The sequence below is a fragment of the Balaenoptera ricei genome, chromosome 5 (genome assembly GCF_028023285.1).
Source record: "Balaenoptera ricei isolate mBalRic1 chromosome 5, mBalRic1.hap2, whole genome shotgun sequence".
Lineage (NCBI taxonomy): Eukaryota > Metazoa > Chordata > Mammalia > Artiodactyla > Balaenopteridae > Balaenoptera > Balaenoptera ricei.
Genome location: NC_082643.1, coordinates 35,903,577 through 35,918,182, shown reverse-complemented (window position 1 = coordinate 35,918,182; position 14,606 = coordinate 35,903,577). Strand labels below are relative to the sequence as shown.

Genomic DNA, 14,606 nt, shown 5'->3' with positions numbered 1-14,606 from the left:
ATTGTCTTAATTACATTGATAACTGATGAAACATTTGCTTTGAATCTCGAATCCAGGACAGATAGAAGATTTTTTTTCTGAAAGCTTGTGAATCATTAGAGATACAAGTGGTGAGTGCAATGGTCACTGGGCTTAGAATCAGAAGACTGGTTTCAAGACCCGACTTGGATGATCATTTGTTCTTTGTACTCAGACAAGTCACTTTAACTCTGTAAGCTTCAGTTTCCTCATCTTGTAAAATGGATATAATGCCACCTGTCCTTCTAGTTTAACAGGATTCCAAGAGAGAAAAAAAACTTTGTAAGTTTTAAAGCACCACACAAATGAAATGAATTCTTTTATGCTCTGGCAATAATTCTCGCCATCCTCTCCACCTGACTTTTTTTTTTTTTTCTAAGATTTTCTATTTTAGAGCAGTTTTAGGTTCACAGCAAAATTGAGCAGAAAAGTACATAGAAGCCCCCCGTACCCCTGGCTCCCACATGCACAGCCCTCCCCGCTGCTGACATCCCCCACCAGAGTGGGACCTTCGTTACAATCAGTTAACCTGTTTTGACACATCATTACGTCCAAAGTTCCCCAGTGGTTTTGACCTCTGTGAATCATCCTTCCTCTACCGTCTAAGCAGTATACAGGTGACTCTAATGCTTCAGAAAATTTATAACAGTCACTGCAGATTGAACTTAGTGGAAAACACACTTCCCCATCCTGCTTGGATTAGCAGGAGGATGGGGAGCTAAGACTTCTGGAATCCATTTACTTCTTGATGCTAGAAAGACACCGTGACATAGAGCTTCTGTTATCCATAAAGTCCACTCTGATCCTGGGACAAACGAGGTGATCTGGTCACCATCCTACACTTAATGCACTACATTGTGTGCAGACGTCAACCCTTCACCTTCTCTTGTTCAGGTCCATAATCTCAGGTCTTTCCGGACTTTTCCCACACAGCCCATTAGACAGCAGTTCCTCATTACTTTGCCTTGTCCTCACTGAGTGGACATTTTCCTTGAGCTGTGGAATCTGAAATTTAGCACAGGAATTTAATAAGGGCCAGGGATGTACAAAGTACCATGGGAAGTTTAAAGTATGGTTTTCATGTTTTCATAAAATCAGTGGGAAAAGACAGCAAAGGAATGGTGGGGGAAGGGGAATTCTATATCCTTATTTCCCACCTTAGCATTTTTCCCTATAGTTCATACATGTTATGTGCCAGGCAACATATGGGGTACTGGGAACAGTGTCAGTGGAACAGTGTCCAAGGGGTGGGCAGGGTGGAGCCGAGGTCTGCCCTAGAGTTGAAGAGAATTTCATCACTGACATTGTTCAGCCTTGCCAGCGTGTGTTGATAACAAAAAACAGATCCATTGAGTTGGTTTTATTATTGTTTAAATTATCTTGAAAGAATTCACTCCCTTATTGTCTACCCCCATCCTTACAATACTTTCTCGAATGCCACTCGACAGTGGCAAAAACAAGATGGAATTCCTTTCATCTTGGTGCTTACAGTCTGGGCAGTCTCTTCCTTCTTCCTGAGGCCTTTATAACTAGACAATTTCCTGAAAGCGTGGTGTTTCTGCCTCTGCAAGCTTAGGTGAATAACCACAGAAAAGGAATTGCAAATACTAACCAAGCGCACGTCTTCTTTCCCTTTATGCCTGTTGGCCACAGTGATGATTTTATGTTGAGTAACAGCATTGGGAAAGATTGGGGGAGAATTAGATTTCATCCAAGTCGATTTATAACTTTGAAAGTATAGTAATAAAAACAATAATAAGACATTTATTCTAGATGCCAGATACCTAGCTACTATTACCTAGGAAATTAACCAAGTCAGAGAAGGTAAGTAACAGTATACCTGTTCTGCTTTTGTAATAATTCCATTGTTCATTTTATGATTCATGTCTGAGCTCAATAATATTATAAAAATGTATCACTTTAGTATTTCTCAGGAAAATGCAGGTTAGCTTAATAGAGAATTTTTTGAATTTCTCCCTGTTTCTTCCCTTCTCTTTGTCTTTTTTTGGAGGAAGTATGATCGTCAATGTAGTTTTTCAAATATATTTATTGAGTGCCTAATATGTGCCTGGCATTGTCCACATCATGCCAAGACAACCAGCTAAAAATGAAACAATCCATCTGAGTAAACCTGGAACTCAGAGAGGTTAAGTGATTTGTCCAAGTTTGCACAGCAAGTTTTTGATGAAGCTCAATCTAGAGAAGCGTTTCTTTTAAAATTGGATTTTCATTTTCTTTGACTAATTAGTTAAAATAAAAGAGGTATTCCATAAATGAAAAAACAAGTTAGAAACTTTTAAAAAGAACCCTTAGTAGCAAGAAAGCCATCCACCATGAGGCCAACTATGAAAGTCTTCGGTGGCTGATGCAGTGCAGACATTGACAAGACTGAACCATGAATTGCAAGAAAACAGCAGTTTTGTGTGAACCGTTTTGGCCTCTCCACTCCAGTAAATCTCTGTGGCCACTTCCAATTACTTTATGAGTTTCCTTCCTCTTTTTCTCTCTAGTCCCTCAAGTCACTTAAAAGTCAACAAGTATTAAATATTAAGTATATTAAGTGCCAACTGATTTCCCTCAAATCCGAGCTAAGTATCATGAGGGATACAAAGTAACAGTTTATAATCCTGCAGGATGCTAACCTCAAATGAGATGGTAAACATGCAGGGGTGTGTGTATGTGTGTGTGTCTACGCCTGTGTGTGGTGGGTGAGGGAAGATGCACTAAATTCAATACACCACAGCCTTGCTTGAATACTAGCCCAGATTGTGTCTACACCGTGGGCATGATCTATGTGTCTTGGACGAATTCTGGGCCTGGCTCTGATGGCAGCCAGATTCTCGTCTCTATAATTCCACCTGGGCAGGCCTCTTACGGGAAGGAGAAGGGACATTCTATTGATGAAGAGGAAGAGAGCATGATCTAACTGTTCCGTGACTTTGTGCTAAGCTGAACTTTGCATTCCTCCCCAAACCAAGTTAGAGAGCATCATAATTAGAGAAAGGTTTAGCATAGGTTTATTACATCTTGGGAGACAAGCAACATTAGCTGTGGTCAGAAAGAGGGATTGTTACAAGGTAAACTGGTCAGAAGGACAAAGATGGCTTATCTGATCCTGACTGCAACCAAGGGGCAGTTATGAAACGAGGTGTTACAATTGCACCTCCTCATTTAACTGGTGGCGTTCCACTTGAATGCTTTCTTAAAAATCATCAGATGATGCTTTTTAATCAATTCAATTGGTTTTTTACAGTTTGGAGGCTTGTTACTATACAGCTTTTGGGAAAGCTACCCCACATTCTTAAAATATCTACATATAACACTCTGAGAAAAATCACTCACTCATGCCACCGTCACAGATAAGTGACCAAAACTGTACGAATTAACATCAAGGCAAGCAATAGAGGTTTGAAGCGGGATCGCTGATTTTATTTGTTGCAATTCTGTGGCAGTTTGCCAAGATATTTTTAACAGGGAACTCTAGGATTTGCCAGAGCTGGAAACGTCTGGGCTGATTTGATCATTTCACAGAGATGATAAATAGCCACAAAGATAGCAAGGAACACACCTAACTCAATAAAGGAATGAGCGTGAGGGAGAATAATGCCTCCAGGCTCGGGCATGGGTGGGGAGCCAGGTCCCGAGTTGCTGACTTGCTAACAGGCACGCTGGCCATCACACCACTGGTGAAAGTCGCGTGTGAGAGTTGCGACACTAGGAATGACCTGCTGACCCACTGCTGAAGCAACTTGTACCCACACTGGGACTGTCTCTGGTGTGGCAGGCCTGGCACATTGTCAGTGCCCAGATCTCTAAGCACATAAGCTCCACACGTATCATGCGTGAGGTCTTGTGCTCTTTGATGCTTTAAATGAATGGGTTCTGGTTGGTGGACAGTGTCACACTCTAAGCCTTCATAATGTTTGTAGAGTGTTCTAAACAAACCGCATTTAGGTTACACTGTCCTCAGAAACTGAAAGTTTGTTTTGGAAGATGGTTTCTTAAAGGCTCTGGCTGTTTGAAGCAATGTTCAAGCTTGTGTTTAACTGAACATTTGCTAGCATAGAGTCTAGCAAAATCAGAATGCCCGTTCATGTGTCTGGAGGTCAGACCCGTGGCATAGAGCTTCGCCCACATTTTCTCATTGATTTTTTCCAACAGCCTTCTAAGGCACATGGTATTATTATGCATGTTTTGCAGATGAGATGGGCTAAGAAATGTTAACTTGCTCAAGGTCACACAGCGAGAAAGTGGCTGACCCCTGATTTAAGCTCTGCCCACCTGACCCTGTGCTCAAAAAGCCACCATGAGCACACAACAGCATTGGCTCAACCATAGAAGTAGCCCAAGAAGAGAAATACCTAGGCAAAAACTTAATCAAAAAATGTATGGATAATATAAAAAGAAATTGTTCAAATTTTTATGGAGGGACATCAAAGATATAAACAAGTGGAGAGAGACATACTGTGTTTCTGAATGAAAGACTCAACCGTGTGAAAATTATCCTTTTAAATTCAACTTAGTCTTTTAAAGATCCCAATGAACATTTCATCTGGAAGAATAATTGTGCACAGATAGTCAGGGTAATTCTAAAAGAAGGAAAGAGAACAATTGTGTGTGGGGAGGTGGATTTGCAGGGAACATGCTCCAATAATTAAAACTGTGTACACCCAGAACCAAATAAGTATTACTGGCATAGAATAGAATATTCAAAACAGCCTCAAGTATATGTAAACATTTAATATATTATAAAAGTAGCAATTCATAACAAGTGGATTATTCAGTAAATAGTCTTAAGACAACTGACTAACATTTGGAGGGAAAATTTAGAACTCGACCTCACACTTTAGATTAAAATAGACTCCAGATAAGTTTATATGTGAAAAAGAAAGAAAAAAATCCAGAAAAATTAAAGGTAAATATTATAACTGTAAGGTGAGGTCTGGTTGAAAAGCATGACACACGGTCAGAAACCATATCAGAAAAGGATAGACTTAACTACACTAAAAACTCAAATTTTTTATACTTCCAAAAACACAATATAAAATTAGGAGGAAAATGACGAATTGGGGGAAAGTATGTGTGATATGTATGATGAACAAAGAATTATTATTCTTAATACATAAATCAATAAAAAGATAATGTCCCATATGAGCAAAGAATATTAATAAGCAGTTTGGCAAAAGAAGAAATTAAAATTACCAATAGAGCTTTGAAAAAAACTTTAGTCTTCCTAGTAACAAAAAAAAGTAACCCAAGAATACGTTAAGGTAAATATTAGATTATTTTCACCTATTGAATTTACAAAAGCTGAAAATAATAATATCCAGTATTAGAATGTTGGGGAAAGGATATTTCCCGAAAGGAAAGTGTCAAGAGAAGGTAAATTTCTAAGGAAGGGGGGTAATTCGACAATGGGCTGGTCAAGCTTTAAAATTGCATACATTTTAACCTAGCAATTCCTCTTCTAGATATTTATGCAAAGGTAACAACTGGAAGCATGCAAAGATGTAGCAATTTTTAGAATAAACAAAAATTATAAATCGGAAATAGCTTAAATGTTTAACAATAAGGATATGCCTAAAAATAATGTTCTTGGTATAGTGAGACAATGGTGTGCTCTATAGCCACTTAAAAAGATATGGTATATTTATTAGCCAGAAAAGAGGTCTATATATGAATGAGAGTGAGAAAAGCAGATTACAGCACAATATGCATAATTCCATTTTTGTACAAAAAGAATATATATCATTATCACAGAAAAAAGTTTGGAAGAATAAATACCAAAATGTTAACTGTAGTGAGGTTGTTAGTATTTTTATTTGGTTTATTTGTATTTTGTATTTTTTCAGCAATGAATATGGATTGGTTTTATAATAATTAACTTTAAAAATCACTTCTATTTTAACTGCTGGACACAGATTAGTGTTGTGGGCAAAAGAGGGATTGTGCCCATTGCTGTACAGCCTTGTATTGTATTTTGGTCTGCTTAGAGTAGCTGAAATGTCAAGATAAGGCCACAAAAGGAAAACATGCACTTCAGAGACTTATGCTCCATAGAGATGAACTCCTGGATCTCAGAAATATTATCTTGCTACCACCCAATTTCCAAGAAAGGAAGCCTCCTTGCCCAGTTTAAGAGTTGTTCAGTGTGACTTATGAAACGGGTTGTTACGTTTGTTCTTCAGATAAAGAATGTCTTCATTTTCAGTCAGGTTTCCATTAAATAAGTTTTCCTACAGAAGTTGTCCTTTTGTCCATGTCTGCTTTCCCCTTTCTTTCCCATTGGTCATCCTTCCTGGTCACAGCTTCTTCCCCCTGTCTTCACAACACACAGACACACAAACACACACACAATGTCTCCCCTCCTCTTTCTTGGATAAATCTAGCTAGCTAGCTAGCTGGCTCTCTATCATTTAGCTAGCTAGCTGGCCTTCTATCATTTAGCTAGCTAGCTGGCTCTCTATCATCTAGCTAGCTAGCTAGCTGGCTCTCTATCATCTAGCTAGCTAGCTAGCTCTCTATCATCTAGCTAGCTAGCTAGCTAGCTCTCTATCATCTAGCTGGCTAGCTGGCTCTCTATCATCTAGCTGGCTAGCTAGCTGTCTATCATCTATCAAGTTGTTTCAGAGACCTTCTGGAAACACCTGGTGTGTCACTGAGCAGGCGAGAACTGAAGTAGGAGTCAGAACAACATGGTCTATTGCAGCCTCTACGAGCCTCTGAGCTAAGGAGACACCAGGTCCTGTTGATGATCATCATTCAGGCACTTCCTTGGAAATACAGGTCCCTTCAAGTAGAGACATGCTAGAATTTGGGTGAAAGGACACAAAATTTTTAAAAAGTAGGTGGAGGCAAGGGAGGTCAAGCAGTCTGCTTTCCAGGAGACTTGGGTGGAGACATGGTCTCACTGGGAAAGAGCTACAGAGCCAGATCTGTGGCTGAGAGAGCCAAGTGAGAAACAAAAGCAGAAATTAGCCCGCTAGCATGGTTATGTCCACACACCATGTCCATAATTTATGTCTACTCACACCTCAAGATGCCTGATGATCGAATTCTAAATGACACTGAGAAGGCACTTCCAGATCCTCTGTGCATGGGGGGAAAGCGGGCTTTTGAAAACACGCCAGGACCACAAACCCTTGAGAGAAAATAACATATTCGAAATTTTTTTTTAAGGAAAAAAAAAGGCAGTTTGGCATCTATTCATAGAGAATGGGATTCGATTTCTTTAAAGGGGGAACCCCGACTCCATCTGGTTCTCTCCACATCAGCCCTGGGGAAGGATATTACAACTAGAGCTAGGGATTATTTCTTGGCTTTCCTAGATTTCCTCCTCAGGGTTCAGATATAAAATCCAAACTGAACTGACCTTTGTTTCAGAAATTGTAATCTGGACACCGTCGGCTCCCTAACTGCTTATGTTCTCCTGAGTCACCTCCATAGCCGAGTGACCAGCTCTCAGTAGCTTCTTGGAAATATACTATTGTTCTGTGTTTTGCAGTGACAATGAATCCTGAAACTGAATCGTGCTAATGTTTTCCAAGAGAAAGCAGCCCCGGAGGGAGTCTGCTGGGCCTGCCAGCAGAGGATGAAGAGGATCCGAATTTAATTAATTTCAAATCAACGTAAACACAAGAACCTTTTGCTGTTGCTTCCAGCGCCCACTCTTCCAACGCCCAGTGCATCACCTGTACTTGGAAGAATGCTCGATTGAGAAGTGCTAGGCAAAGGCGTGGCTGCTGAGGGTGGAGGAACCATAACATGCAGTCAGCGCTTATCAGTGGGTGTTCCCTCCGCTCAGCCAACCTCTAGATGACTGTACCATTACCCTGGCCACGCTCTCAAGTCCTTGTTACCTTTCTGCTTCATTCCTCAGGGTACAAATCAGGAAGCTGTCTATGGTTTCCTTCTGGGTCACCTTGCGACCTAGATAGCTTTGGATAATTTCCTCTCATGAGTTAAGTTCTCTGATAGGTCAATTACATTCAGTGGGAACTTTGCTCAAGGTGAGTTATGTCATGGAAAAGACAGCAAACAAAGCAAGTGTTTCAATGTGGACACCATCCCAGGGGGTGGGTAAGCTCATTTCCACCTGCCATGAGACACAGTGTGAGAGCCCACAGTCCTGAAGGGATGCTGTTTGGTGACGTGTTGACCCTGAGTTGGCCAGGTGATGGAGGAGTGGAATTCTCAGTGAAAGAGCAACTGTTTTCCTTCTCGGAGAAAATCAACTGCTTGTTCACATTTCCCCACGGCTCATCCCTGTCCTCACCACAACTCCCTTGCGTGTGATGTATGGATAGATGTGTGCAGCTGGGCCTCCTCTGCCACCTTCTGTGTGTCTGAGATCTTTAAGGTTGTTTGGAACAAGCAGAACAGCAATAGGCTCTGTCTGTGCCCGAGGCAGGTACCCTTCCTCACACTCAGGATCTTTCCTGCCAGCCGGACCAGGGCTCGTGTCCTCAACGCAGCTCCCAGGAGGCCACCACCGGTCATCAGAGATGACATTCTACGTGATATTTGTTGACATCCTCCTGCTAGAAGCAATGGTGCAAAATGCAGAAGGGCTAGTTATCGCTCCCACTCACATAAAATCAATCTCCATTTAATCCTTAATTTTCCAATTCTGACCTTTAAAGCAATCTAGCAAATTAGGAGCCCTCAGCTCTTCCACGGCACCTGATGTTTTATTCCAGGAAAGAAACAAAGAATGAAAACTGTATCTTACTCCCCGCATATAAACTGAGGGGGGGTTGAGGTTCACCAAATATTTGCTGCTGTTATTTGGGTTCTTGTGTTTGAAAGGCTGCCTTAATGCATAACGAAAACAGTCCTTTTTTTCAGAATCCCTTTAACCAGCACTTGCCTTCTGAACTATGCCCACAATTTTAAAGGCAGAGTTCCAAGCCAGGGAGGTCTTTCCACCGCAGTGAAAGATAGAACTACCTGGCTGTGTTTAACTACTGCTCTTAGGCCATCCCGGGATTGCAAAGAGCTTTGGCAAAAGACAGTTTTCATGGTACAGAACCACAACAGATCTGTCTGTTGTATTCTCTTTAGCACATCCTAATATGGCATTTTTGTTTTCATTGCTATTTTGCATATTCATATTCAACTTGTGGTCCATAGTGACTCTCAAGATATTTATGCCAAAATTGCTACTTTCCAAATCATCATTTCTGGCTGTTTTGTTACTTTGTTTCTCATCCACATTTTGACTCTGTAAAGAGTCTCTTCTTTCTCTAGGTAGCTAAGAGTTTTGCTTAACTTTTAGGCCTGTAAGCGTCATCCAATCCTACCAAATAGTGGACTTTAGCAGTTCAGAGAAGGATAGGAGGTCTTGGAGTCTCACTTTGATGAAGTTATATTTTATGATATGGTAAATATATTCTCATTCAGTATTTGAAATGACTTCAAATTCCAGAAGAAGCAAGCTTCAGCAATATGTCATTGTGTTTATATCTGAAACATGTACTAACCTTTATAGTTGCATAATGTGCAAAGCACTTTAAAAAAAGAGTTTATTCTGGCAAGATATATGACATTAGTATGAGTCAAAACAGCCAAAGTTCAATTCTAGTGCTCTGTATCTTTTTATTACTGTCCAGTCAAGAGGCATCATAGATTATGATCATTCCAAGAATTGTTTTTAAACCCAAACTTAATTTTTATGTTTCAGATTATTGTTAGTAAAAATCTTAATAATTTGCCCTAATTGGGTAGCCAATCAGAGCAAAATCTGACTTTAGAATATTTTCAAGTTGTGTAAATTTTATTGCATTTTTGTACGTATTAAGTAAGCTAAGTTAGCAACATTGCCTTGTTGAACTCCTCAGGAAACTTGTTGTAATAAAGATGTGAAAATCTCAGTCTTAACTCAGTGATGTGACTCCTCTCTCTGGGAAGGTCATTGTCATCCAAACAGCGAGCACATAGCATGGATCGATCTTGACATCCATGGGGTGACAGATGCTTCTGATCACCCTTGTAGCTCTAGCAACGTAAACGGGCGCTTTAAAAAATACTTTTGTCTGTTCATTTGCTTTGGTTGCTTAAACTATCAGTTTTCACCATCTCTGTAAGAAGGCCCTTATGTTGAGTAAACATAAAGTGTACACATTAGTTTCAACTTCTGTCAGAATTAGTACAAATTCTGAATATAGTAGAGCAATAAGACATGGCTCACACTGGGAAGACATGGCTGAAATTCTCACTGTGAGGAAGACATTGACATTTTCTATTGAATTAAATTTACACATGCTACTTTTTCACACGCAGGATGAATTCTGGCCTATTTAATATCTACAATAGGTGGTCCAGAGTAGCTTCATTCATAGATTACATTTCTTTGCTCTTACAATAACCAGAAGATCACCGTATATTAGTGTGGTGTGGAAGTAGTCAAATTGGTTATTAATAATTGCATAACCCAAATACCCAATTGCCTGAATTATTTATTTTTTTGCACATCTCTTTCACATTGCCTTGATACTGTCTTGTCTGGTAACCAAATTTTATTTTCCTCTTAGTCCTTTTGTAGATATCTGGTGGGATTTGTATTGTTTTTTGCCCTATTATCTTTTCTAAATAATACGTCATGTTCATGAGACAGCAATCCATACAATATATAAAATAAAACTTTTTTTTTTTTATAAACATTTTAAGTATTATTATTTTTTTTAATTAATTTATTTATTTTATTTATGGCTGTGTTGGGTCTTCATTTCTGTGCGAGGGCTTTCTCTAGTTGTGGCAAGCGGGGCCACTCTTCATCGCGATGCGCGGGCCTCTCACTATCGCGGCCTCTCTTGTTGCGGAGCACAGGCTCCAGATGCGCAGGCTCAGTAATTGTGGCTCACGGGCCCAGTTGCTCCGCGGCATGTGGGATCTTCCCAGACCGGGGCACGAACCCGTGTCCCCTGCATTGGCAGGCAGATTCTCAACCACTGCGCCACCAGGGAAGCCCCCTAAAATAAAACTTTTAAAATCACCTCTATGGATACTCTAAGCCATTTCTGAAATGATATTTTAAGAAGTTAAATTCTTAAACCAAAGTACTTACAGTAACATAAGGACTTTAATCTCATTGCTGTACAAGATTAGAAATATATGTTGAACTGCTTAAGACAACCAAAGGTGGATGGGGTCCCATGCCAATTGGTCTCCAGGTGCAGAAGGCTCAGTTAATCATCCTCCTTCGTTGCCGTCATATTATTATCACTGGCCTTTGGTAGGTTATAAATAAATAATTAGACTTTTACAAAAAGCCTATTCTTCACATTTTTCACTTCTTTTGTCTGCATGGAAAGGAATAAGTTAATGATCTCTAGATACTACAAACAGTAGGTGACATCTTTTCCAGTGTATAGATCAGTTGACTGAACCTTCAAGATGGCGGACGAGTAAGACGTGGAGATCACCTTCCTCCCCACAAATACATCAGAAATACATCTACATGTGGAACAACTCCTACAAAACACCTACTGAACGCTGGCAGAAGACCTCAGACCTCAGACCTCAGTTTCTTCCCCAAAGGCAAGAAACTCCCCACGTACCTGGGTAGGGCAAAAGAAAAAAGAAAAAACAGAGACAAAAGAATAGGGACGGGACCTGCACCTCTGGGAGGGAACGTGAAGGAGGAAAAGCATCCACACACTAGGAAGCCCCTTCACTGGCAGAGACAGGTTGGGGGGAGCTTCGGAGCCACGGAGGAGAGCGCAGCAACGGGGTGCGGAGGGCAAAGAGGAGAGATTCCCGCACAGAGGATCGGTGCCGAGCAGCACTCACCAGCCCGAGTGGCTTGTCTGCTCCCCCGCCGGGGTGGGCGGGGGCTGGGAGCTGAGCTCAGGCTTCGGAGGTCGGATCCCAGGGAGAGGACTGGGGTTGGCGGCGTGAACACAGCCTGAAGGGGGCTAGTGTGCCATGGCTAGCCGGGAGGGAGTCCCAGAAAATGTCTGGAGATGCGGAAGAGGCAAGAGACTTTTCTTGCCTCTGTGTTTCCTGGTGCGTGAGGAGAGGGGATTCAGAGAACAGCCTAAACGAGCTCCAGAGACGGGAGTGAGAAGTGGCTATCAGCGTGGACACCAGAGATGGGCAGGAGACACTAAGGCTGCTGCTGCCGCCACCAAGAAGCCCGTGTGTGAGCACAGGTCACTATCCACACCGCCCCTGCCGGGAGCCAGTGCAGCCCACCACTGCCAGGGTCCCGTGATCCGGGGACAACTTCCCCGGGAGAACGCACAGCACGCCTCAGGCTGCTGCAATGTCACTCCCACCTCTGCCACCGCAGGCTCGCCCCGCATCCGTACCCTTCCCTCCCCCACGCCTGAGTGAGCCAGAGCCCCCGAATCAGCTGATCCTTTAACCCCGTCCTGTCTGGGCGAAGAAAAGACGCCCTCAGGCGACCTACATGCAGAGGCGGGGCCAAATCCAAAGCTGAACCCCAGGAGCTGTGCGAACAAAGAAGAGAAAGGGAAATCTCTCCCAGCAGCCTCAGGAACAGCAGATTAAATCTCCACAATCAACTTGATGTACCCTGCATCTGTGGAATACCTGAATAGACAACGAATCATCCCAAAATTGAGGCAACGGACTTTGGGAGCAACTGTAGACTTGGGGTTTGCTGTATGTGACTGACTGGTTTCTGGGTTTATGTTTATCTTAGTTTAGTATTTAGAGTTTATTATCATTGGTAGATTTGTATATTGATTTGGTTGCTCTCTTCCTTTTTTTTTTAATATATAGATATATTTTTTTTCCTTTTTCTCTTTTTGTGAGTGTGTATATGTATGCTTCTTTGTGTGATTTTGTCTGTATAGCTTTGCTTTTACCATTTGTCCTAGGGTTCTGTCTGTCCGTTTATTTATTTATTTATTTATTTTTTTAGTATAGTTTTCAGTGCTTGTTATCATTGGTGGATTTGTTTTTTGGTCTGGTTGCTCTCTTCTTTTTTTTTTTCTTTTTTTAAAATTATTTAAAAATTTTTTTATTTTTAATAATTAAAAAGTTTTTTTATTTTAATAAGTTTATTTCTTTTTATTTTATTTTTTTCTTTCTTTCTTTCTTTCTTTTTTTCTCCCTTTTCTTCTGAACCGTATGTCTGACAGGGTTTTGGTGCTCCGGCCGGGTGTCAGGCCTGTGCCTCTGAGGTGGGAGAGCTGAGTACTGGACGTTGGTCCACAAGAGACCTCCCAGCTCCATGTAATATCAAATGAAAAAAGCTCTCCCAGAGATCTCCATCTTAACGTTAAGACCCAGCTCCACTCAACAACCAGGAAGCTACAGTGCTGGACACCCTATGCCAAACAACTAGCAAGACAGGAACACAACCACAACCATTAGCAGAGAGGCTGCCTAAAAACATAATAAGGTCACAGACACCTCAAAACACACCACCAGATGCGGTCCTCCCCACTAGAAAGACAAGATCCAGCCTCATCCACCAGAACACAGGCACCAGTCCCCTCCACCAGGAAGCCTACACAACGCACTGAACCAACTTTAGCCACTGGGGGCAGACACCAAAAACAACGGGAACTACGAACCTGCAGCCTGCAAAAAGGAGACCCCAAACACAGTAAGTTAAGCAAAATGAGAAGACAGAGAAACACACAGAAGATGAAGGAGCAACGTAAAACCCACCAGACCAAAAAATGAAGAGGAAATAGGCAGTCTACCTGAAAAAGTATTCAGAATAATGATAGTAAAGATGATCCAAAATCTTGGAAATAGAATGGAGAATATACAAGAAACGTTTAACAAGGACCTAGAAGAACTAAAGAGCAAACAAACAATGATGAACAACACAATAAATGAATTAAAAATTCTCTAGAAGGAATCAATAGCAGAATAACTGAGGCAGAAGAACGGATAAGTGACCTGGAAGATAAAATAGTGGAAATAACTACCACAGAGCAGAATAAAGAAAAAAGAATGAAAAGAACTGAGGACAGTCTTAGAGACCTCTGGGAAAACATGAAACGCCCCAACATTCGAATTATAGGGGTCCCAGAAGAAGAAGAGAAAAAGAAAGGTACTGAGAAAATATTTGAAGAGATTATAGTTGTAAACTTCCCTAATATGCGAAAGGAAATAGTCAAGTCCAGGAAGTGCAGAGAGTCCCATACAGGATAAATCCAAGGAGAAACACACCAAGACACACATTAATCAAACTATTAAAACTTAAATACAAAGAAAAAATATTAAAAGCAGCAAGGGAAAAACAACAAATAACATACAAGGGAATCCCCATAAGATTAAGAGCTGATCTTTCACCAGAAACTGCGAAAGCCAGAAGGGAGTAGCAGGACATATTTAAAGTGAAGAAAGGGAAAAACCTACAACCAAATTACTCTACCCAGCAAGGATCTCATTCAGATCTGACAGAGAAATTAAAAGCTTTACAGAGAAGCAAAAGCTAAGAGAATTCAGCACCACAAACCAGCTTTATAACAAATGCTAAAGGAACTTCTCTAGGCAGGAAACACAAGAGGAGGAAAAGACCTACAATAACAAACCCGAAACAATCAAGAAAATGGTAATAGGAACATACATATCGATAACTACCTTAAACATAGATGGATTAA

General features: G+C 41.1%; 1 protein-coding gene across 2 annotated transcripts in view; it reads left to right on the top strand.

The window, feature by feature from the left end:
- Nucleotides 1–9,897, top strand: part of TMEM154 (transmembrane protein 154) — a 43,859-nt gene extending 33,962 nt beyond the window's left edge. For both annotated transcript variants that reach the window (XM_059923951.1, XM_059923948.1), the window contains one exon: nt 7,523–9,897. In XM_059923951.1, coding sequence (XP_059779934.1) covers nt 7,523–7,554 — 32 coding nt within the window. In that variant the 3' untranslated portion in view covers nt 7,555–9,897. The remainder of the gene's footprint in view (nt 1–7,522) is intronic.
- Nucleotides 9,898–14,606: the final 4,709 nt, after the last annotated feature.